The following is a 25495-nucleotide window of genomic DNA, read 5'->3' as shown; positions in this document are numbered from 1 at the left end:
GTCCTGGTCACAAAAGCAAAGTTTGTGGGGAATAATAGCCATTTTCTGTACTTTTGAGGCATAAGCAATTTGGAAATAATACTTACTACCCAGGAACAAAAACAAAATTGTTACACAGTGTAATTAAGGGTGACACTTTTTTGTTACTAAAACCAAGTGACTTCATTAAAAGTGGTTAAATGTGACTGCAGGACTGCTGGTTAAATGTTTCAATTAACTGAGAAAAAGATTGTATTCACAGAATCCATTTGTGAATTAAATTGGTTACCAATGCATTGTCAGATCGCCACGTGATGTGTGTTATGCACCATCGTCCACCTGACAGCCATAGAAACAAAGTAGCCACGTGACCAAACGCGACAGTTGAATTATTATTATTGCTTCGGCAAACCGTGAACAACGTTACGAACAATCATGTAGGGTACCGCAAATTCTGCGCGTTAAGTCTGCGTGTTAAACGTTGGTAACGCAATGCAATTAAATTACACGAGACAGTACAATTTGGATTTTTTTTTACGTCTAAATGCGACCCGTTGTACACAAACAGTGGGAGTATTTTATTTTCTAGGAAAGCGTCAATCATAGGTAGAGGATAACGGCAAGATCTTGAGGCTGGACCTGAACGGCGGGGGCGATGTTGGAGTCGACAGCGCAGGATGCGATTAAATGCGGAATTACATAGCGGCTAAGTGTGACAGCATCCCAAGTACAAAAAAAAAACGTGTGAATATTATTTTTATAGAGAGGTTGCAGTTGGTCGTGGGTAGGGATGGTTCTGAAGGCTGCCATTGGAACTGGTGCAGGAAGTCGACAGTGCATAATGCTGTGCAGTGCAGTTTGCGTTTAACTGGCAGCTCAATGCGACCGCATCTTAAGATCCTGTCTAGGAACTGTGGATTCGCTTCACAAGCGTTGCTTTCTTGCAACGCGTTCAATTACAAGACGATCTTTTCCATTCCCATCTGAGTTTGCGTAGCGCCCGGCAATTCGTATACTTGGCCGCGCTCGACCACCGATCTCGAAAGCCCCTCACGTGAGGACGCTTTGCTCACAAAGGTCAGCAGGTCAGCTAAATGTTGGTTCTACGCCGATTGCGTCGATCGGGGATGGCAAAATCTAAAATCATTATTTTCTCAAAACTTAAAACAGCTGCCAGCCTCCTCCACCACCCCCCCCCCCGACCCCACCCCGCGCGCTCAGAATTTCACAACGCGAGAGCGTTCATCCCCTGTGAAGATGACCGATGCCAGCTTCCATTGCTCATAACTTAGGCCTGTGTCCAAATGAACGTGAAGCTTGCTGGCTGCGGGACAGTGATGTGGGGGGGGGGGCTTGGAGGCGGTGGGGCTGCAGAGGCACGCGTAGTGCGAGGAGGGTTGAGGGACTGGCAGTGCCTGAGCCAGCTGTGTGCGCGCACACAGAGAGCCGCCCTTCCACGCAGGCAGTTCGAGCATCGCCGTTGAGAGAGCGCACGGCGTATTGACGGGTAAGGGCTTTGACTTTCCTCCGTTTTGCAGTTTTTTTGTTTTTAAATGCCTGCTTTTGCGTACACTCCGAATTGCTTGCACCGCGGCACTGGGCGAATGCCGCGCGGTGATTAGATATTGTGTTCACGTCCTGCGCTCTGCGTATGGCGATATCGTTTTCAAGGAAAAAAAGTTGAATTTCGGTCTTTAAAATGTTAAGTCAGAATGTGTGATTTTTACATCGAATGCATTTGTGGATGTGCAATATACAGCGGCTAAATGCGATCGTATCTTGAGACGCTGGACAGAAAGTAGTGGGCATATTTATTGTGTACAGAGAGGCGGTGGATTACGGGCAGAGGAAAAACGAATGGAGCAGAGAGCGCATGGAGGAAAGTTGACCGATATGAGAAAGGTTGACAGGAGTTGGTCCACACAGGATCTTGATGATTTTGGATTGGAAGCAAAATAGAGGAGTTTGAGTGTTGTGGCAATGTGGTCTTGAATACGGGTGCCTGAGAGGGAGTCCTAGCAGTGGCATTTTGAGTCATGTGGCGTTTGAAGGAGACGGACATGGGGACGGTGTGGACGAGAGAGGTGCGTAAAAAATAGCGCACAGATTCAGAATTTATCATTTTAAATATATACATCTGGGAGCGTGTATTTTTAACACATTGCAACAGGGTGCCACTCAAAATTCAAGTTTTTTTTTTATTATTTTCAATGTCACCCCTCCCAGGTGTATTCGTTTGCCGTTAACCGGAAGCCGCTGCGAGTTTAAAGACAATCCCTCAACATTTACTGGGTGCTCGACAGAGTTGGAAAAGGCATTACAGTCGATGCACACAGAGTCACAGTAGAGGTGCATTGACACAGGACAGAGGAGGGCGGGGACCCTGAATACTCTGTGATTATGAACAGAGTATAATGAGATTTTGTTAGCTGTTGGGTTGTACACCAAAGGTAATCGATTGAGAGGAGTGAGTGAGTGACCCCAGATAACCGAAACTTAACATGTTCCATTTGGATGAGTGGCACCCTTAATTAGCAACGTTATTTAACTTCCTTTCAAGAACAACGTGACCCAACAGCGCCTTGCTGCCATTGTTGTCCCATAGATGGATAAACGCATGGGGCCGGGTGTCATGGACAGCCCGCGACATGAGTTTGAAACTTTATAAATGAGACTAAAACACTCGAGTCAGGCCCTCCGACATATCACTCTGGGCAATGTCCCCCTGCACTGACGTCACGTTCAAATGTGTGTCAGTGATGTCACAGCTGCTGTGGTCACTTGGGGTGCGTGAGATGCACCCAAAGTTTACGGTGCGACAGCACAAATTCACGGTCACAATTTTTGTTTTGAGAATCGATTTTTTTTGTTATGTAAAAAAAACGACTGGACACAATCGTCAATAACACTGCCTTAAAAGAGGAAACAATGTGTACAATTATTTTCGAATATGTGTCTTTGTTTTCGGCATTGCCGTTAAAGAATTCGTTTTTGATGTGTGCAAACGCAGCAGCATCGCAAGACAACTATTTGAACACAGAAGTAAATGTGGCTGCGATAACACGAACCCATTAAATGCAAGTTTAAGTAAAGTTTGACACGCGAATCGGGGAAACAAAAACAACAGACCTGTTATTATATCGTGAACGTGTTGAGTTTTGCGCAGTATAAGATTAATATTCGATGTTAGTTGATGAATCCATGCATTCACTTACCCCAGTAGCCGAGGTACTTATCTAAAGCATATTATTGCGTGCAATATCATTGCCTGTAATTCTTATTCCATTGTGTGTTGTGAATGCTTGCCGTCCCAAATGTGGTTTTGCAGTGCCGCTTCAATAAGGAAACTAGGATATTATTTTTTTTATTTAAAGCTTTCGTGACTGCAGGGATTCATATTATTGGTTCTTTCGGTAAAGTCACGTAGAAGGGAAACAATAAAATAATTAAACAATATATATTGTTTTATATTTTTATGATTTTATTGTAATAAAAATATAGTTTTATATTTTTATTATTTTATTGTAATACAAATATTGTTTTATATTTTTATTATTTGATTGTTTCCCTTCTGCGTGACTTTACCGAAAGAACCAAGAATAGGATATTATTGCCCGCAATATTTTTTGCCTGCAGGAATCGCAGGCAAAAAGGCGCCACTGCAAAAAGCCATTTGGGATGGCAAGCATTGACAACACACACTGGGACTGTAGTGTCATTGTAATAATCTGTGTCGAATTGACTTTTCAGAAATATCATATGACCTGAACAAAGCAGGGGGTGTCTTCTTCTTACAGGCGTCTTGTTCTTGATGTGTAAAAATAATAAGAATTACTGATGCAGTTGGATGCGTCGCTTCACGTCACTTCTCTGAGATTCCCTGGAACCAAGGGCATTCTATCCCAAGCAAGTTATTTGCTGCTGCTGCTGCTGTGTTGGCAGTGTTGCACTTGCACAAGTAACAAAATACACCACAAACGTTCGCCAATGACCTTGTGCTATGAAGAAGGGCCATTTCCCAAACCGCAACCTATTATGTAATAATTATTTTGTTCCCCGTATGAAAACGCGGTGTTATCGACGAATGCGTTGAGTATGTTTCCGTAAAAAAAAAAATTGAATCATCATCGATTAAAAATGTATTCTTAGGTTCACGATCCGTGAAACGAATCATGTGTGTGTGTGTGAGGATAACATACCTGTCAACCCATACGGTTTACCCCGTATTCTTGTACAGGGAAATTGAGTTTCCAGGTCCATACGGCGTACAGACGTTTCAATACGGGTAAAAATTGTTTTATTTTTTTGTGTTTCTCCCTTGTGATGGGACTTTGTGGGATGAACGTTGAAATGTATAAGGGGCACGGGGCGACCAATAAGGTCTGAATTAGTCTGTAATAATGTAGGGCGCTGATAAGGGATCAACAGGTATGGGATAGATTGTGCACGCATGCGTGTATGTTGAACTTATTCTGCACCGCACGTAGCCAACCGCGCTGATCGGCGGTGTGGGGGGGGCAAGGACAAATCACTCAACGCGTGTGCTGTCGAGTGATGTGTTTAGTGTGACCACAGCGGCCACTCAGAGGCGCTACCGTCCATGTAAACATTCGAAATTAATCGCAACCTCTAAACGTGACAATTCGTCACATTGCGAGCGCTAAACATTGTTACACGGCTCCCAAAAAAAAGAGAGTAACGTCACGTAGGGTAAGAAGTTATTGAGATATAAAACGTAAGTTTATCTAAGGTTCTTGAGCCTGTTACTTAATAGCACTCAAAAAAAGCATTGCATTCCTACGTACACAATACATTGCATTATGTGTAAAGAATGACAATCCTGAATTTTACAAGGCGTGTGTGCAAAATTTTTTTTTTTTATTGAGCCATGGCATGAAGCCATCGATGGGGTTGACATGTGGAAGGTCACCCATTCACGCTAGTTGTATTCGTCACTCACCGCTAAAGTACTCGTGACGATTTTGGGGGAGGCTAATTGACCGGTGGATCACGGACAATGTTTGTACGTGTGATGTAAGGCCTTCGGCGAGTTTCATGCGTGATGCCAGACGTCCGATAATTGCGCAGTTCCTTTGAGTGCATCGTTGGATTCATTCTTGGCCATGAGAAGACACTTATGGTTTACGTCAGAGGAAACCGATGGGGGTTTTGGTTTTTTTTCGTGAGTTTTTTTTCTGCCTTTCTCACCAGCTTTATCCCCAATTGTTGGAGAACGGTTGTCATAACATGAGCCGACAGAAAAGGTCGTGCGGATCTCTTGCAGAGTTGTGCAAAACCCCGCTGTGTTCCGAGAATACGGCCAATTTTGAGAGGAGTAGTGCAGAACTACTTCTGGGATGCCATCAAGTGAGCAGCCTCTGGGCCACGCACCTATGGGGCATCACTTGCCTCCCTCTCCTGTTGCAGTGTAATGTTTGTCACGTGACAGTGAAACCGATTTTATTTTTTTTACTTCCCAAGAGGTGAAAATTCGCCACAATTGAAATATGACAGGGATGATCACAGTCATTGGGTGGCTGGGCGGAACGTGATTTATACGTTTATTTATTTATGTATTTGCTTTGGATGAGTGCTTTAGGAGTATTAATGGACATTGGAACGGTGCCGGTATCACAGTTTATTTTGTCATTTGCTGGTGATGGCAAAACCCACCCGAGTACAGCGTGATCGATGTATTTCTGGCATGTAGTCACAGCGCTAATGTTTCAATATGTAAAGAGACTGCTCATAATCCTGCCACCGGTGTAAGTGCGATTTTTGTTGAAGAGACAATTCAACAGATGTCGCTGGTCCTAGGGATTGGTCCCACTAGATGACACATGTTGGCTGCGCCCTTGCACGACTGCACAGACCGGTGAGATTTATTGAAGAAGTAACACGTGGTATGGTGACGAGCACGTTAATCAAGGCGCACGCCCTTTAAAAATGCAACACACAGGTTTTTGCAGCCAATGTTATGATGATTCATAATATATCGTTGGGTCAGGCCACAGAATGATTCGGGCAAATTTGTGTAAAATCAAAAACCTCCACCACCACGCAACACGGACAAACAAATGTAATTGTCACGTGGTGTACAAGCGTTTAACACGTAGCAGCTCTCCGGAATTTAGACAATTCTGTCGATTAACTAAAAAAACAACTTTCTTGTGAGAATTGCTCTTTAACTTGACCAACGAGTTTTAAAGCTTTGATTTAAAGCTTTCGTGACTGCAGTAATTCATATTCTTAGCTCTTTCGGTAAAGTCACGTTGAAGGGAAACAATAAAATAATACAATATATAAAACAATAAAAAATTATCACGACGTTTCGACCATAACACAAACGGTCGTCATCAGGTGTGTCGGTTTGCATTAATTTATTTATTTTTAAACGGTGTATTTATTTATTTATAAAAAAACGTCAGCGCCACGCGCAGCGATTTGGCAGTTTATTTAGAAGGACGAGTCCATCTATGTTCTGAAAAGAGGAGGGGGGAGACGAAAAATTAATGTATGCTGTCTGAAAGCCACTGTAAGCGTGAACAATCAATTAAGACCTGAAAATGGTTTATCAAATCTTTCCAATGATTGCTAAGCCAGAATCCATCTTCTCGGTTGAAATTGTCTCTGTGCTTGTATATGTGGATAGCCTCATGAACGAATCTCTCATGGTAGCCAGATGGCTTACAAAGAACCTCTGTCTTGGAAAAGTCAATGTCATGTGAGCCTACTGAATTATAACAATGATCTGCCACGGCCGAGGTGTTGGTCCTACCGTGTTTAAGGTCTGCTTTGTGTTCACGAATGCGGTCCGAGACATGGCGTTTGGTTTCTCCAATGTAACTACTACCACAGAGGCAACTTAGTTTGTAGACACCAGGGTACTGTATGTCCGGAATCACATCTTTTACAGACGGAACCAGATCACGGATTTTATGTAATGTGTTGAAACGGACCTGGATCTTGTGTTTATTCAAGATTTTGGAGATATTTTTTTGTGATCCCCGCAATGTAGGGTAAAGTGATGGTTTTGAAAGGCTCCTCAAGAGGGCCTTCTTCATGATTTGAGTGATAGCTTTGCGGATTGTATAGTCGGAGTAACCATTAGCCTTAAGAGCTTGGTGTACGTGCTTGAGTTCACTGCCTATGTGTTCCTGGTCGGATTTGCATTGGGCTCTATGATACAGAGTCTTGATGAGAGAATTCTTCTGTGATGGATGGTGGTAGGAATCCGGTTTCAGATTAGCATCCGTATGGGTAGCCTTCCTGTAGACAGAGTGGCTCATTGAACCATCAGGTCTCTTTTTAATTAGGACATCCAAAAAAGGTAACTTGCCATCTTCTTCGACTTCCATGGTAAATCTGATGGCTGGGTGTATAGAATTGATGTGGTTGAAGAATTGGTCTTTACCGAAAGAGCTAAGAATATGAGTTTTAAATCGTTACAATCGGCGCATTCTTTAAACGCTCAGATGCAGCGACAAAGTTAATATCTGGCTGTGTCGGGCGGTGGGACTGTCTCTCAGCACAACTCCGAGCGGATCGTCACGTGGCGGCCAAAACAAATAATTAATTTATTATGAATCGACCTTTCAAATGTTTCCCAAACAAACAACGGGGGAGCTCAGGTCCTGGCGGCTCGAGTGCTCCGTTTGTTTGCTTGCTTCCTTCAAGTGGCAACTGTCCTGGGCTTGTACGCTCGTCAGAAGACACTCTCAGTGAGCCGCTCGTGTGAACCCTCTCTCCGGTGGTGGGAACTGCGCTGCCCAGTAGCGGGGGGGCGGGAACGAGAGCTCCCCCGCCCCCCCCCCCCCCCCCCCGCTGTGCTTCTGGTGGGCTTGCCTGCGTCGCCGGGAACACGTGCCAAGAATAGGATCACTTGCCAGGCGGGTGAATGATTGCCACCGGTGGCAAAGCATTCCCGGTGAATAAATCTGCTTGGATAAATGTGCAGGAGCAATAACTTCCTTTTAGGAGTTAACGTGGTGTGGTCTTTTTCCTCCCTTGATATTTGACCGCCCCCCCCCCCGCTCGACCTCCTCCCCCATCAACTCTCAGCGCTAAAGCAACTCACCGGGCGTGCGATACGCAGACCATCTCTATGTTAACTATAACTAAACTATGTTTTTTTAAAATTTACAAGGTAAGGCCCCACTTAGCTACATAGCTATTTTTCAAAAGCGACCTGGCCACATGGCATAACTCAACGAAGTGGCCTTATCATCACGTGGAAATGTATGGCAGCCAAATGCTCTAAAGCGCACGTTTATTGCATGCCTCCTGTCAGGCCAACCTCGATGCCAATGCGTGAGGTGTCACTTGAAAGCGCGCGCGCGGTTTTCGTAAGTCAACTGCGTTACCGTGCCGTTTGACGTTGACGCCTGACAGCTATTGCCGTTGTGCGCGCCGTGCGACAAAATATGCGAGTTCTCGCGCCACGCTCGAATTCGCCGGCCCAGCAACGCGCTCGGACAACGTGCCACGCGGCGTACGAGCGGACACGTGAATCCCCGGGAACCTGCAGGGATGTTGAATAATGGGGGGGGACATGTTAAAGGGTGTGCCGCCTTCAAATTGCTTGATGACGCCACTGCTGGTAGAAGGTCCCCCCCCCCCCACACCGCTAACTAGAGGGTGCTCAAAAGTGTATTTGGCCTACTCTTCCATGCCGGCCATGTGTCTTGCAAGAGGCTGTGATAACCTTTTGCTGATGTTGTTGTTTGTCATTTTTGTTTTGGTGCCACTTCTTCATTTGTTTATTCATTTTTTTATTTTGCTGGGTAGTCGTAAAGTTTTCGTTCGCTTGGTATCTACGTGTGTTTCTGTGTTGGGCTTCTTTCGCGCCGTGTGTAACAAACCATGTGTATGGGAGTTGGTCCTCATATATAACCAATGCGCAGCGTTGTGGGATGCTGTTGGCATGAACGGCGTGGAATAAAATGAAAGTATCATTATTATTAGAGGTCTAAGCACCCACACTTCACCCCATGACACTTGACATGCCAATTAACTAACGAACGACGGTGCAGCTCTTTAAACTGCCTGGTGGAGAGATTGCCAGATATATAAAAGAAAAAATACGTGCCACATTGCTTAAACATGAACAGAGAAGAAAACTGGGATTATATCCACTCTACCCCCCCCCCCACCGCCCCAGACACACACACACATAAAAGTTTATTTGGCCAATCTGTCTCTATGCAGATGGGAGAGGCCACGTTGGCTTGCGCATTAAGCGTGCGTTGCGTTACGTCAAATCTTACTGAACGGGTGCTCGAAGGAATGTAAACCTCACACTGATGGGCAGGCGGGCGTGTGGGGCAAGAGCATTGATCCCACGAAACATTACATCACCCTGAAGACGCCCATAATTTACTTGGACCCTCGGTAGCTAGGGACGGTTGTTTGTGCGGGTGACTTGCTGATGTTCGGCGATGGACTCGGTCCACTTCCGTAGGCTCACAGCTTTTTTTGTCGACCCGCTCGCACTGATGAGGGATCCCCGTACTTAACCGCGCTGGTCGACGCAGGTTACCTGTATAAAAGACACCTCCTGGGAGCCAGAGATCTTTCTGATTGAGAGGGGCTCAAATACTTATTTCCCTCATTAAAATGCAAATCCATTTATAACATTTTTGACATGCGTTTTTCTGGATTTTTGTTGTTGTTATTCTGTCTCTCACTGTTCAAATAAACCTACCATTTTAATTATAGACTGATCATTTCTTCGTCAGTGGGCAAACGTACAAAATCAGCAGGGGATCAAATACTTTTTGCCCTCACTGTAGCTGTGAGGGACTACAGTAGTGCGTGACGGATTTTCCTGCACCACCCTGTGCTACTAAACATGTGGCCTATAACACCTGTTATGCATGTCGGCCATGAAAGCACTGTCCAGTTTGAACCAACCGTTCCGCTTCTGAGATTTAGCTGTTTTAATGAATATTATTATTGAAGTCCACGTTAAGATTGAATATCTTTGGTTTGCCTGTGGTGTTAAATCTGTCTGTGCGGTATGCATGCCAGGGGTTTACCCCTGGTACTCCATTCGCTCACCAATTCGAATTGGCCAAGCAACCCCGATGCGGTACTCTTGTGGAAAAAATAGTAGACTCTGCGAGGCTTTTCGGAGTAAATAAATTGCATTATTTAACGACTGCTGTTCACCTGTTAGCATATCACTTGCAGCGCATCGTTAGCATCATTGTACCCCGGTGGCGAGATGTTAACTACCTCGCCCGGTATACATGAGGTCGTGGGTTCAATCCAGACCCTGACGCCTATATATTTGGAGTTTGAATGTCTCTCTCCCGGTGGACGTGTGGACTTTTCTCCAGGGCTTCCGATTTTTCCCTCCGCATTTAGAATCAACGTCACGCGTTTAGAGTATTTGGCTGCTATAAATTGCCACGTGACAAGCCACTTCGTTGTGAACTATCATTTGTGGCCAGGTGGCTTCTAAAAGAGAGCAATACAGATTTAAAGCTTTCGTGACTGCAAGGATTTATCTTCTTTGGTTCTTTCAGTAAAGTCACGTAGAATGAGAATACAATAATAAAATAACACAATAAAATTCTCACGACGTTTCGGCCACAACGCAAGCGGCCGAAACGTCGTGAGAATTTAATTGTGTTATTTTATTATTTTATTCTCGTTCTACGTGACTTTACCGAAAGAACCAAAGAAGAGCAATACAGCTCAATGGGCCTTACCCGGTAAAAAAAACAAGTTTAGTTTTATACAATCGCATAGTGATTTTCACGAATTATTATTAATCGGTTCTCACTCGATGCACGACTTGTGCATCGCGAGCACAATAATCGATTTCAATGGACAGATCACTGTGGTGGTGGTGGTGGTGGTGCCTAGTACGACGTGGTGGGGGGGGGGGGGGAACGTGCGTATCACGGAGGGACCAGAATGACAAGGATTTATTTGAGTTCATTTAACATATTCAACAAACTATTCGAAGCACTTTGAAGTGCAAGCAGTAACTTTGCACGTGCGTGCCACGTGGGATCTCGCAATGCGATGGTTGGTTTTCCAGCAAGTGTGTGTGTGTGTGTGTGCACGTGGTGCTCGCTCACAGCAATTGCCCGAACCGTCTGTTAAGGTCACATGGGGGATTTTTGTTTCGTGCGTGGGAACTGTGGATAAAATACGTACAGATGTAAAACTCAAAAGCGGGCGTTCCACCCCGTTTTGTTCATTTCAGCAGTAGTACATTTTAAACAGAGTGTGTACACTCCGTGTGATTTCTCAGCTCTCGCGCTGAATGTCATAACGTGGTGGGAACGTGGCATAAGAGCAAACAGCATTTTGTATTTGTTTGTGTTGGAGACACAAATGCTTCTGTTCTATTTATCGTGGCACCTGAAATGCTGCCATCTGAGATCGCGCAAATATTTTTTTCCCAGTTTTATTCCATTTGCGCTTTTGCCGTTGTTGCCTGAGACATCGTGTCCCATTTGAAACTCTCGCTGAGCGACACACCACCCTGTACGTCTCGCACCACGGACCACATGATAACGCCAACTACAGCAGCCTGCTTCGATAAGTCACTGGCAACCAGGCCGTCCACTGGCTCACTCACTCGCCTCGACATGAATGTATCAACGCCACTCACAGCGAAAGAAGAACCCTGAGTGTTAGGGAATGGTCATCCGAAGCAGAGGCCACCACATTTGAGATCTCTTCATGAGAGATTTGCTATCCATCTTCCCGCACTCCCGACTATAGAGCAAATTGTCACATGGCAGTCAAGACCATTAATATTTTGTTTAATCTCAGAGCTGAATTTAACGTGATGGTTTTTGTTTTTATATAAAGTCATTGGTTAGTGGGCTAAGATTATCAACTCACTACACTTCAAAACCCAGTTTATTTATGGATGGCCGAAGGCTGGAATTGGTCCTAAGCTCTCAGTGGCAGCTGCTTTAGGACTGGTCCCAGAGGCACCAGTATACCTCATGTTAAACATTTATATAATATGCTGGTGTTATCTTTTTTGTTGTCATAGTTTAGCCCTGAACTGTGAGACTATTGGAATCACGTGGTTTTTTTTATTATTGGAATTGTTACAAGGTAATTTGAGAATGTGGGGAAACTCAACAATGTATCCGCGACAAGTGTCTGACTCGCATTTGTGTGTGGCAGGTAAAACAAAGAAAAACATCTGTGCACTGCCATTTTTCAAATCCAATTTAATATCATTTTAATAAAACAGACATTTGTTTTCCAGAGGTTGCTGGTTTGGTCTCCCAGCACAGCAGTAATAGTGCAACGTTGTTAAACCCCCCCCCCCCCCCCAACCTATATTCACTGAGCAGTAAAAATATGTGCACCCCAGTTTGTCTATTGGCAGATTGCGTATGTTGGGTAAAGTGCGGGTAGTCCCACCAATTCCAAGACGTATGACCAGTATGGAAGGCCAAGTACTTTCGAGAGGATCTCTCTTTGAGCTCCCGCTGGTGGAAGCCCTATTTCCAGCAGCGCTGTGAGCAAGCAGTTTCAGGCCTGCACTTTTCCCCATCATTTTCGAGATTTCGAAAATCTTGAAAAGTGGCTCGGCTAGAGGGCACCTCGAACTTTTTTTGTGGGCTGAACGCAAGAGCGGCATTCATAGTAATTTCCGATGTCATTTCATTTGCAGGCTCAGTACGATTCTTCTTCGTTTCGACACATCCGATAAGAAGAACCTCACGAGACTCCAGTGCAAGTCCTCGCCAGGCTTACCGTCACCACCGCACCTCCTCCTCACCCCCCCCGCCCCCCATCCCTCCGCCGTCGAGCGACCCGCTCGGCCGGCGCCATGGCCCTCCTTCCAAAGACTCCATCGCCGCTGCCCGCCATCGTTTTGCTGGCACTCGTAGCCAGCGCGTGGGCAGCCAGCCTGACGGTGGAGACGCACCGGCACGAGCCGGGCGGCCTCGGCGCCGCCCCACACGACTTGCCGTACCGCAACCTGACCATGGGCGGCGGCTCGGACGACCAGCAGCAGCAGCCCATCGTCTTCCACCACGTCTACAACATCAATGTCCCGCCGGGATCGCTGTGCGCCGTCGACCTGGACGCGGGCCCCCCCGACGGCGCCGGCTCCGACTCCCGGCCCGTGGTCGGCAGCGGCAGCGGCGACGGCGACATCGGCGGCGGCGGCGAGTCAGACCTGGGCACCGTCACGCAGAAGACGCACGAGACGGGCAGCCAGGTGGTGTTCACGCACCGCATCAGCATCCCGAAGCGGGCGTGCGGGTGCAGCACGGAGGGGCTCCCCGACCTGCGGGAGCTCGTGCGGCGCGTGGAGCTCATGGAGCAGGAGATCTCGTCGCTGCGCCAGCAGTGCTCCTCTGCCGCCTGCTGCGGAGCAGCGCCCGGAGCCGTAGGTCCGTCCGTCGCGTCCATCCGACATGCGTTGTCCGATTCCAATGGGGCAGATCAACAATGCCGTTAAAAGCTCGCGGTGGCGAGATGGTTTACACGAGGTCGCGGGTTCGATCTGGACCCTCACGCCTGTATGCATGGAGTTTGCATGTCTCGCTCCCTGTGGTCGCATGCATTTTTTCCTCCGGGTCCTCTGGTTTTTCTCCTACGCGTTTTCGAACCGATATGCCTGTGGAGTATTTGGCTGCAATACATTTTCCACACGCGAAAAGGCCGCTTCATTGGGCTATAATTTGTGGCCAGGTCGCTTATGAAAAAGATCAACATAGCTCAGTGGGCCTTACCTGGTAAAATAAAAAATAGTTGAGTTTATATTTAAAAATTTAAATTAGATGACCTCCCCCCACCACCGCTACCCAATTCCGTGGACTGCCCTGGGATTTGTTGGCACCTCCTGGATGAATTTTGATTTAAAGCTTTCGTGACTGCAGGGATTCATATTCTTGGTTCTTTCGGTAAAGTCACGTAGAAGGGAAACAATAAAATAATACAAATATAAAACAATAACATTCTCACGATGTTTCGACTGCAACACAAGCAATCATCATCAGGTGTGAAAACCACAATACATTTTCTTGTGGCTTTACCGAAAGTACCAAGAATATGAACCTCCTGGATGCTTTGTCACCATGTGCCTGGCATCATCGCCCCACCCCCATCCTATTTCACCTTCACGAAAAAGTTATGAAAGTAACCGGATAAATGTTCGCCAAACACATTAGTGTAAATTTGAAACATCTGCACGAAACCTTTTACCAAATGTTTGTGATTTCAGTTACTCATGAAAGGGATAATTGGGTGACATTTTGCCTTTCTCCTGCAAATATATATCACAAGTTCCATGACCCTTTTCCACAGTGAGCAGCAGAAGGTAATTTTACCAAAACATTCGCCAACTGCCGTATATTTTTTAAACGGTTATAAAACAGCGTCCATTGCAACAGCGACGAGTTGCATAGTGTGCTTCGACACCGACCCCTACGCAGTCTCCGACTCTCCGTTCACCTAACCCAACATCCACCGGCGGCGCCCACCTCTCTCGCAGGCGGCACAGACATCGCGTCGCCCTGCAATGGGCACGGCACCTTCAGCACCGAGTCGTGCGGCTGCGTCTGCGACAAGGGCTGGACGGGCAAGGCCTGCTCGCAGCCGGCGTGCCCCAGCGACTGCGGCGGGCGCGGCACCTGCGTGGACGGCGTCTGCGACTGCGAGGAGGGCTTCAGCGGTCCCGACTGCGGGCAGGCCGCCTGCCTCAACGACTGCAGCAACCGCGGCGTGTGCGTCAGCGGCGGCTGCGTCTGCGAGCGGGGCTTCGCGGGCACCGACTGCTCCCAGCCGGGCTGCCCCAACGACTGCAACGGCAGGGGCCGCTGCGTCGACGGCAAGTGCCTGTGCGCCCGGGGCTTTTCGGGAGAGGACTGCCGGGAGTCGCGGTGCCCCAACAACTGCAACGGCCGCGGCCGCTGCGTCAACGGGCGGTGCGTCTGCCAGAGGGGCTACGGCGGCAGTGACTGCGGCGAGGGGGGAGCGTGCGTCAACGATTGCAGCGACCGCGGGAAGTGCGTCGGCGGGAGGTGCGTGTGCGAGCCGGGGTTCACCGGCCCCGAGTGTAGCGTGCTCAGCTGCCCCAACGACTGCAACGGGCATGGCGACTGCGTCAACGGCGTCTGCATCTGCGACAAAGGCTTCGTCGGGGAAGACTGCGGCACGCGTGAGCTCCGCGAGACTGCCCGCCCCCCCCCCCCCCACCCTGCTTTTGTGTTTGTGCATCGAAGATAGCGTTTGCCGTGCCGTTGAGATGGGGTCCCCCCCCCCCCCCAACCACTGTTTTGGGTGTCATGATGCACGTCGTCATTCGTGCTGTAGAGATTAAGTTGAGAAATATTCGATGTGCCACGTGGTACCTCTGCGCTAGCAATGAGTTGTAACTGCTGAGATCCTGGGTTTGACATTGGTCTCATCCAGCCGTGCTTAAATCAGGTTCCCAAGTGTAGCGAGTTGTTATTTTTAATAAAAATGTCAGTTTTATTAAAAATGTCAGATGAAAGTGATCACTTGAGGGAATCTCAGAAATAGTTCTATAACATCTCCTTCTTTGGGCCATTCTCCATCACGTGACAATGCAGTGCTTAGCTAGAGTTCCAAATGGATTCTTTGTCTTTTAGAATGTAAGCCTTTTATGTCATTCAGTTATGGTGGTAACGCATTGTCAGCATTGCTTCTCGATTCTCACAACTGTTATGGCTTCCTGTAAATACTGTGATATGAGTAAAATATTAGTGGATACTACGTAATATATATTACATGCCCTCTGGTGAATAACCTACATTGCACGTCATCTCGTTAGGTCTCAGAAGCTTAGCAGGTTTCGCGCCAGGAAAGTGCATGGATGGGCATCCACCATTCATATAACAGGTTGTCATATGGCAGTGGGGCTATTGGGTGGGAAGTAGAATCCATTGTTGTACTATACTTCTTGGCTTCCGCATCTCGGCTGTCAGCCTTCACCCACTGATCGGCGTCATGAAGCATGGTCAAACAATCCTCTTAACCCTCGTGATGCAAAGAAGGCCCTCATCCAGCAGTGGATTGACAAAAGGGCTGTACGTATATCACACGAACGTAACGCTACATTAACAATATATTTTTTTATAAGTGTGCAGAGCCTACAATCTAAAGAAATGTGCAAGCTTTTTTTAATAATTTACAACCGATTAACAATTCATGCCATGCCATTTAGATGGGTTGTTTGACCTTACTTCACCACGATAGTCAAAGCACAGTGGTAAACAGTTCAGATATCACATGCCACTGGTGCTAGCCGTGGCTGAGAATCGAACTTGCCTTGCGGGTTTTAACGGCACAGAGTGCCAGCCGCTGCACCACCGATCCACCCCATGTGACCATATTATTATCAACGTTTATTGACCAAGAAAAGCCTCACTGAATCTTAATGCTCCTCTTTGGGAAGGTCCCTGCTAAGTTTCACATTCGGGGGGGGCAACGACCGCTACGAATGTTGCTCTGTTCTGAGCACTTCGCCGCCGGTTTGGCAAAAAGTGGACCGAGATGCTGCTGGCACGCAGTGGCGCCTTTTTTTTTCCTTTTTCGAGAAACGTCACGGCATCCGCAACATCCGCTGCGCATTTTTTTTTTGTTTTACGATTCGGTACGCCCGCAGTATTAACCAGGGTCGGCCATGTGGCTCAGACCGCGGAGCTCCGCAACGAGTGACAAATCGCACGACCGCTCGGCCACGTCACTGCCGCCCCCCACCCCTCCCCCCACCGACCTTGTGGAGATTAAATGTGAGCGTTTGTGTCTTTCCGTTTTCAGCATTCATCGGCCCCAAAGAAATATCCTTCAATTCCATCACGGAGTCTTCAGTGCAGGTGGGGTGGGCAGCTCTACCCTTCCCCGTCGAGAGCTGGGAGATCATATTCACGTCCGAGGTGAGTCGAACGGCGAGCACGGGCGCCAACGTTTCGGCTGACAAAGGTTGCCTCAAGACGTACTGCGTCAGTGCTGTATACACAAGCCCTCTGTTGTGTTGTCGATTGCGCCGGCGTGCTCGTTGGGCATCGACGTCCGACGTTTCACCCCACGTGCCGGAGGCATCTTCAGGAACCACAGAAGCTGGCCTGCACGCGGAGCGAAGAGAGCTTGCCGAACAACAAGCAGCGCAACCCACGCACACCTACGGTTTAGCACGCTTGCCTACGTACTTTAGTGGGGTATATATATAAGTGGATTATCCTTTACTCACGATTATTATCATCAGCTATTGTCAATCCACTGCTGGATGACAGCCTCCCCCATACCGTTGTGGGCCCAAGATGTTACTCGACCATGACTCACCAGGCTGGTCAGTGAGGGGGTTTTCTGAAGGCAGGAAGCATAGACATCGGAGCACACAGTACAATACAACAATTTATTCGGCTGCCTGGCTCCCTGTGGACAACATAGCACCGCAGCAGCCGACTCCAACTGTGTGAATATTCTTAAACTCAAAACGACATCTGATTCCTGTTGTCTTATCTTATCTAGAATTTCGATTTAAAGCTTTCGTGACTGCAAGGATTCATCTTCTTTGGTTCTTTCGGTAAAGTCATGTAGAATGAGAATAAAATAATAAAATAACACAATAAAATTCTCACGACGTTTCGGCCACAACACAAGTGAGAATTTTATTGCGTTATTTTATTTTATTATTTTATTCTCATTCTACGTGACTTTACCGAAAGAACCAAAGAAGATTATCTAGAATTGTATGCAGTGCTTTTGTCAAAGCGCTTTACGAGAATTAAAAAAAATGTTACATTAGTATTGACTGATGGGGAAAAGGGATGGGATTTGAGTGTTGGCGAGGGGATATTAGTCCGCACCGTGTTGTGCGGCAGTGCCAGGGTATGGCACCTCCTCGATGCCCCGTTGGGAGGAAATTTCGCAACCTGTATCCGGTCCACCAACCCCCTGCCCAGGCTCAAAACCTGCTTAGCTTCCCAGACGTCACGAGGTCAAATGCATTCTGGATGATTTGGTCACCGGCGTTGTCGGACAATGATGTCTTAAAATACTCTTTAAATTATTTCGGTGAAGTCACGTAGGTAGAAAAGTAATAGATCACGACGTTTCGATCGCAGCACAAGCGACCGTCATCAGGTGGGACCAACGACGGCAAGAAAAAAAAACTGCTGAAGTAGGCGAGAGATCTGCCGTGGCACGAGGTTATTTAGTAGGCCTCGGCAGTAGGGGGGGGAGAGAGAAGTGGGGGGGAGGAGGCGGGGCAGAAAGTTGACCCCGCAGCAGCACCCGGGTCACTGGAGTAAAGTGGGCCACCGCAGCAGCACTGCTGCGATGTCATCAAATCTTAACGCGCTGCTGTGGAGCAACAGTGTGTGTGTGTGGAAGCAGGGGGAATCAACGCATCTCATCGGGCTTACCACCAGTTGCTTTGCAATCTCCACCCTCTTAAGCCCAATTGTCTGTCCAGTTGGCTACTATGCCAACCATTGCAATGATAGCTCATTCGGAAAAGCACATACAAGGAGAATTCCATCACGTGTATCCACGTACCAGTAAAATAAAGATTTAGTCTAACGGCCTATTGGCTTTCGCGACCAATATTGTTTGAGCGAGTGAACTCTGGAGCGGTTTCGATCTTCTTTGCCTCATCTGCAGTGTCAGGCTTGTGAAAGACATGCTGCAGGGATACCGGATGTTCTTGGCAATGGTACTCTTATCTTATTTTCTATTTAAAGAGCGCCCTTTAGCATAAGCTTCTTAATATATATATTTTTTAAAGCGTTAACATTACATAGTGATTTAGGTGGCAGGTTGTGCGCAAGGGCTGAGGAATGAATGACCCCAATAGAGGGGTACTTAGGATTCACGGAAGGGCTACAGGAGAGGGACGGGAAGAAGTGGAGGGGCAAGGGGAGGGAAGAGGGAATCGGCGAAGAAGAAGAGGCAGTGAGGCTTTGAGAGAGGAACAAAAGGAGGTTAAGGAGCGGGGACGACTCCATCTCAACCATGGGGCCTGTGTTTAACGCAAAAAAAATATATATATTGCGCACACAACTCATCACGCATTGTTGTGGCGCGTCACGGCTGAATGCGCACATTTCCCCAGTCGCGTTGCTAACTTAGCGGCGCGCTCCTAATGGCGATTTCAGGACACCCCAGACAGACTGCTGTCGACGCTGAGCAGCACCGAGACGAGCCACACCCAGACGGGTCTGGAGCCTGGCGTCAAGTACGACGTCTCGCTGGTGGCCATCAAGGACAACAAGAAGAGTCAACCCACCACGTCCTTCTTCAGCACCTGTAAGCGCACCTGGAGGTGTTGCTCTCGATGTGCTTTCACGTTTTGCGCCGCGTGTTGTAAGACGCGGATGCCCCGTGTGTTGTTCCCATGGGCTGGGATTTTTTTCAGTGGGCGGTGGCCGAAAAACGCAGGTTCAGATCCAGGATTTTTCAGTAAGTTGTTTCCGTTGCCGCAAGCTCCCGAGCACGTGGAGCGACACGTTGGACGTCGTGCCAAACAAGCATGAGTTACAGATTATTGAAAGTATTTGGTTGCTGGAAATTTCCACGTGAAAAGCCACTTCGTAGAGCTTCAATTTGTGGCCAGGTCGCTTATGAAAAAGAATGACATAGCTAAGTGGTCTTCACCTGGTAAAAAAAAAAGTTTCGTTTTATTTATATTTTGTTTTGGTGATTTGCTTACCTTTCCTATACTTTGCACGCCTATTATGTTTTTGCATTGTTTGTTATTGTTGTAACGTTCTGACGTGCCCTTGCTGGACAACTGTGAAAGAGAGCTTTATAGCTCATTGGATTCCTCCAGTAGAAATAAATATTCTCATTCTTATTCTGACAGCCCCGAAAACACATCGGGGGAGAGCCCTACAGCACAGTAGTACACCTGGAAATAAACAAAACGTTGAGGATAGGGACACATGGGACCAGGCAGTTTAGTCTTGAGCCCATCTATGGCTCATGAAGAGTAAGAACATAGACGCAGGTCCTGGATGCCGCTTCTGACACAGAACTAGGCTGCTGCTGGGCCAGTTAAGGCAGATTAACATGGGTGGTGAAAACAACACGTTAAAATACATGTCCCCCCCCCCCCCCCCCCCCCCCCCAGTGATCGACAGCCCCAAGGATCTCAAGGTGGAGGACGTGAAGGACACCACGGCGCAGCTGTCCTGGACCTCTCCGTCCGCCTTGGTGGACGGCCTCGTGCTCACCTACGGCCCGACCAGACCAGGCGCTCGCAAGACGGAGGTGTCGCTGCAGCCCACGGTGACGGAGCATGCGCTGCAGGGCCTGCGCCCGGGCGTGCATTACACCGTCACCCTGCACTCCGTTCGCGGGCCCCAGACGAGCGACAAGCAGATCCAGAGCTTCGTCACCGGTGAGCGGCGGTCGGGCGTGGACGAGCGCTCGCGTTGAACGGTTGTTGACATGCTCGGTTTGTGCCACGTGTTGTTGAGCGGGGTTGTGCATCGTTTTCGTTTCGCTTCCACGTGCTGGGAGCCTCTTCGGGAACTGAAGAATGCAGTGCTTGAAACGGTGCATTTCTCTCTTTTTTTATTGCAATGAATTTTACGGAGCTTTGCGTGCCGATGACGCAGCCTAAAATATGTGAAGTATGTACGTCGAACTTCTTTCGCACCGTACCTAGCCAACCATGCTGACCGGAAGTGCGGGCAATATAATTATGGAAAGAACATTCGTCTGGGTTTGTGGGTCTTGAATGTCAATGGCCTGCTGTGAAGTTTGGTCTCAAAAAATGGCCAGTTCGCAGAGATTCTTGCAATCAAGCTAGACTGTCGGTGAAATAAATTGACGAGTGAATGTAGGATAGGTTTGTTGTCAGGTAATGTGGATACCGTTAGATTTTTTGGGGGGCGTTGGGGGGGATAATCTCTGTCCCTATAAAGAGGTTTGGTTGTCAACTATGCAGCAGCTCTGCTCTGACAGAAGGATCAGATGTTGAGTTGTGGTAGCATTGGCAGAACTGACCACGATACTTCTTGATATTGATTTTTGCCTTGCAATCATTTTGTTATTAAGCGTGCAGTATACTCGTTCTTAAATAGTTTACCTAGCAGGTGTTGCCAAGTCTGAGAGAGAGTTAACCGAATTTAGTTGTGTACATTTGTCTGACGTACAATGCAGTGCAGGGAAGGCTAAAATGTAGTGGCATGTGTGTTCTTAAACCGTCAAATGCATGGTAAGATGCTCAATCACAATGTTGTGTTGACCACTCATTCATAAAAGCGCACACTGTACCGATGCAGTACGAAACACAACCTGTCTCACTCTCCACATCTGAACACACAAATTATGGTTGATGGGAGTTTGTGACTGCCTACTCAGCAAAATGGACATGATGTCATCAACCGCGGTGGCTCGGAAACGGCATATGTGGGCACACTGCACCGTGTCAGTTTGCACCTACAGCAATGGATACAAAGCGAAAGGAGACGAAGAATAGATCGAGCTTGCATGAAAATTACGTGATAAAATGGTGTTTTTCGCTGAGTGTTCATTCGACGGAGGATAATTTCTTTGTAAAAACCGACGATAACCGGTCCCTTAGTATGGATGGAATGGCCATTTGTTGAAAAATCATTCATGTTTAAATGTGTTTTTTTTAATGAAAATACTGACACTCGTCTCTAAACTTGTCCTATTTGACCAAAGGGTACCAAACAACCGATTTGGATACAAAAGACTATCTTCCAGAGAGGCCGCCAGAGTCGGTGATAACTCCCACTGAAAGTCCAGTTGATTCGCTGAAAGAGCTGCAGATTTACGACGTCAAGCCACACAGCATGACGGTGTCGTGGGCGATCATGCCCGACATCTACAACCACTTTGTCTTGCAATACAAACCGTACGGAAGCACTGAACTGCCCTCGGAATATTCCGTGCGCGGCAATGTGACAACCGTTGCCCTCAAAGAGCTCCGCGAAAACACAGAGTATGAGATCTCTCTTGTGGCGTCGAGGGGACGGAAGGTTTACAAGCCCGTGAAGGCCAGGGTGACCACAGGTATGAATTGCTTTGCTGGAATTTTCCATCCCATCTGCAAATTTGTACTAACGCCATTTCCATTTGCTTCACAGGAAACATTTCAATGGTTAACGCTTACATATTTACATACAATACCTTGACATCTTTTTCCATTCCTTTTCAGGGAATATTAACCGAAAAAAAACCATCCATCGCTGCACCATCTCTCTGCTTTCATGACTTGTGTGGCAGTATATCTTTGCTGGAGGTATCAGCAGTATTTGCTTGCAAATAAGCCTCACGTTTTCCATAACCACTTTCGGTAATTCATTCCTATCGCACGCACCTTTGCACCATTCATACAATTGTCTTGAAAAATTATTGTAAAAAAAAACTTCATACGAATATAAAACAGCGGCATGGCTACACATTAACATCACCAAAAGTATGTTACGGCGAGACATTTTTTTTTATTTGTAACATGTTTTGAACATTTTGTTGGAAAATCGTATTTGTCAACTATTATTAATTTAAACGTGAAAAGTGAATGTACGGTAAGTAAATGTTCTATAGGTGATGAAAACTAACCATTCATTGTTTTTGGTAGAAAAAGAATCGAAACCCATTGCTGAGACCACAACAGAGTCACCCGTTGATAAGGAACTCTACACCACTGGGATGTGGATGACAAGACAAGTTTCAGTGATATCAATACTTGGGGTTCCAACTGATTCAGCAGATGAATTGCACATAACTAGCATCACATCTGAGAGCATGAAGGTGTCGTGGGTGGTAGATCCAAAAGTCTTTGAGCGCTTCATTGTGCAATACAAGCCCATTGACAGTTCTGAGAAACCACTCGAAAAAACATTGCCTGGCAAAGTTTCTACAGTTGATCTTACAGACTTGAGCGATGACACTGAATATATCATTAAGCTCATTGGTTACAGGCGAGGAAAGCCTTCCAAGCCACTGGTGGCTCAAGTTAAAACAGGTACATCTTCATATGTTTTAATATATTTTCTTTATTGCTTCAACATTCCACACGTTTTCAAAGAGTATGTGGGATGTTGTTAAGACAGGTACATCTCCATATATTGCAATCTTTTTCATCATTACCTGAAAATTCTACATTTTTTCTTACAAATATTTTTTTATATTTAAACATTATTTTATTTACCTTGCAGAACACATTGCGAGATCAACTCCTTTACCCACGGCAGTCATCTATGAGGCCATTACACCAACCGTTGTTGAGTTGCCTGGAACTACCACACACGAACCTTCAAAGGAGGTTTCGGTATCATCTGTGTCTGGGGTTCCAACTGATTCCGCCAATGAACTTGTGATATCTGACATCACGTCTGAGAGCATGAAGGTGTCGTGGGTGGTAGATCCAAAAGTCTTTGAGCGGTTCATCGTGCACTACAAGCCCGCGGACAGTTCTGAGACGCCACTCGAAAAAACATTGCCTGGCAAAGTTTCCACAATTGACCTGACAGACTTGACGGAAGATACCACGTATACCGTTGAGCTGATCGGTTACAGACGAGGAAAGCCTTCTAAGTCACTGGTGGCACAAGTTAGAACAGGTAATTTTTCAACATTCTTTTATTGATGTACTTTCCATGAATAGTTCACTTATTAAATCTTGACTTAAAAAATTTCGTGACTGCAGGAATTCACATTCTTTGGGTCTTTCGGTAAAGTCACGTGGATAGGTTCAAAGAAAATATTTTAAAAAAACTACGACATTTAGATTGCAACACAAGCGGTCGTCATCTTGTGTTGCGTTCGAAACGTCGTAGGTTTTTGTTATTTTCTTTCAACCTACCCACGTGACTTTACCGAAAAACCCAAAGGATGGTTAACTTATTCTCAGTGTCATATTTAAAATAATACGTTAAAAGTGTAACACTCGTTTACCCTTGCATACCTTACAGGGACAGATTTCTTACATGGAGTAACTGCTGGCACAACAGTCACTGCGCAATTGCTTGATACGACCACTCAGCTGGCCGTGCAAGAAATATTCGTGTCGTCACCCTTCGGAGCTCCAACTGACGCAGCCGATGAGATGCGCATTATTGACATTGCCTGCGATAGCATGAGGGTGTCATGGGTGGTAGATCCTCGAGTGTTTACGCGTTTCACTGTGCGATACAATCCCGCTGACCTTCGTGAGAAGCCCGTCGACAAATCGTTGCCTGGACATGCATCTACAGTTGAACTCACGGATCTAAGAGAAAACACAGAATACGTCGTTGTACTTCTCGGCTTAAGACGAGGAAAGCTATCTAACCCACTTACGGCGAAGGTCACAACAGGTATCTAAATATATATTTCGCATCTATTTGCCATTGTTGCTTATTTTAAAAAAAAATACGTAGCTTTATGCACAAAGTAGTTGCGTTGTGTGCCGATCTATCATATTGCTGCGGATGTGCTGGGCTCACTCATTCCCCCCCCCCCCCCCCCCCCCACATCTCATGTCAGAATCTTTATTTATACTGGAGGAATACGATGAGCCATGAAGTGCCATTAAGCTCTTTTCATTGCCACCACCAGGAAGACATCTCTTTAGCTCATTTCATGCTACTCCCTCTCTACCTAGATCAACAATTCCCACCCCAGCCCTCTCCCCCACGCATCTTAAAAGAACGAAGGCCAGACATGATACATGGCAATAGACACTCATGATGCGAGACATTGTCCAGAGTACCCAGGGAATATCACGTAACCGTTATGCAAATCTAAACCTCTCACAAGTTCTCTGTGAGACCTTTATACTATCACTACACAAAAATGTAAATACCACACATCCCCTATTCTGTTGTTACACAGCTAATACACTACGTTTACAATGTACACATTCTAACGCCACATGAGCCATGTGCCAATTACGAAACGCACATTATACTATTGACTAAACAATCTCGTTGACATTCAGTGCACAAATCTTATACTAAAGTCACGTGACTTTCACTCAAGCAACACAAATTATTCTAACACTACACAAATTCAGAATCTTTATACTGCACGAATCGGATGAGCTATAAAGCTCTTTTTCACAGATATACAGTAGGGGCAGGTTCAGAAAGTTACAGCAACAAACATTACAACACACGATAGGAGTGCATTATATAGAAAAGGTAAGGAAATTACTAACACAATTTTTTTTTTACCAGGTAAAGCCCACTGAGCTATTAGCTTCTTTGTCAGAAGCGACCTGGCCACAAATGATAGCTCACCGAAGTGGTTTATCATGTGGAAATATATCGCAGCCAAATAATGTAAATAAACTAAACGAATGTTTCTAAAATTCGTGAACACATCCAAGGGCTGAGCCTCTTAGCCATGTCCTAATTTCGCCTCACCCTCCCCCGCCTTCTCCTCATTACACCACCATTAACATCCTACTTGGTTAAGTCTCGTCCAGCTGTTCCACTTTGGCAACCTATACACCACCAATACCAGGCCATTCGACCACTACGTGATGGTGACGTCGTCACGGCGCCTGTGCCAGGCTGGGTGGTCTCTCCCGTCA

The 25495-nt window shown here is 46.7% G+C and overlaps 1 protein-coding gene across 1 annotated transcript in view; it reads left to right on the top strand.

Annotated features, from left to right (window-relative positions):
* Positions 1-1380: 1380 nt before the first annotated feature.
* LOC116953249 (tenascin-X-like) overlaps positions 1381-25495 on the top strand; it is a 115451-nt gene continuing 91336 nt past the window's right edge. Inside the window, exons 1-10 of the mRNA XM_076074714.1 lie at positions 1381-1486; positions 12635-13364; positions 14468-15133; positions 16759-16874; positions 19098-19248; positions 20072-20341; positions 21637-21987; positions 22556-22942; positions 23136-23540; positions 23892-24275. Coding sequence (XP_075930829.1) covers positions 12794-13364; positions 14468-15133; positions 16759-16874; positions 19098-19248; positions 20072-20341; positions 21637-21987; positions 22556-22942; positions 23136-23540; positions 23892-24275 — 3301 coding nt within the window. The 5' untranslated portion in view covers positions 1381-1486; positions 12635-12793. The remainder of the gene's footprint in view (positions 1487-12634; positions 13365-14467; positions 15134-16758; positions 16875-19097; positions 19249-20071; positions 20342-21636; positions 21988-22555; positions 22943-23135; positions 23541-23891; positions 24276-25495) is intronic.

Source organism: Petromyzon marinus, chromosome 50, assembly GCF_048934315.1.
Source record: "Petromyzon marinus isolate PM22_M1 ecotype Great Lakes invasive population chromosome 50, UKy_Petmar_22M1.pri1.0, whole genome shotgun sequence".
NCBI classification, from domain to species: Eukaryota; Metazoa; Chordata; class Hyperoartia; order Petromyzontiformes; family Petromyzontidae; genus Petromyzon; species Petromyzon marinus.
Note: the sequence above shows the minus strand (reverse complement) of the source record. Positions and strands in the feature narration are given on the sequence as shown.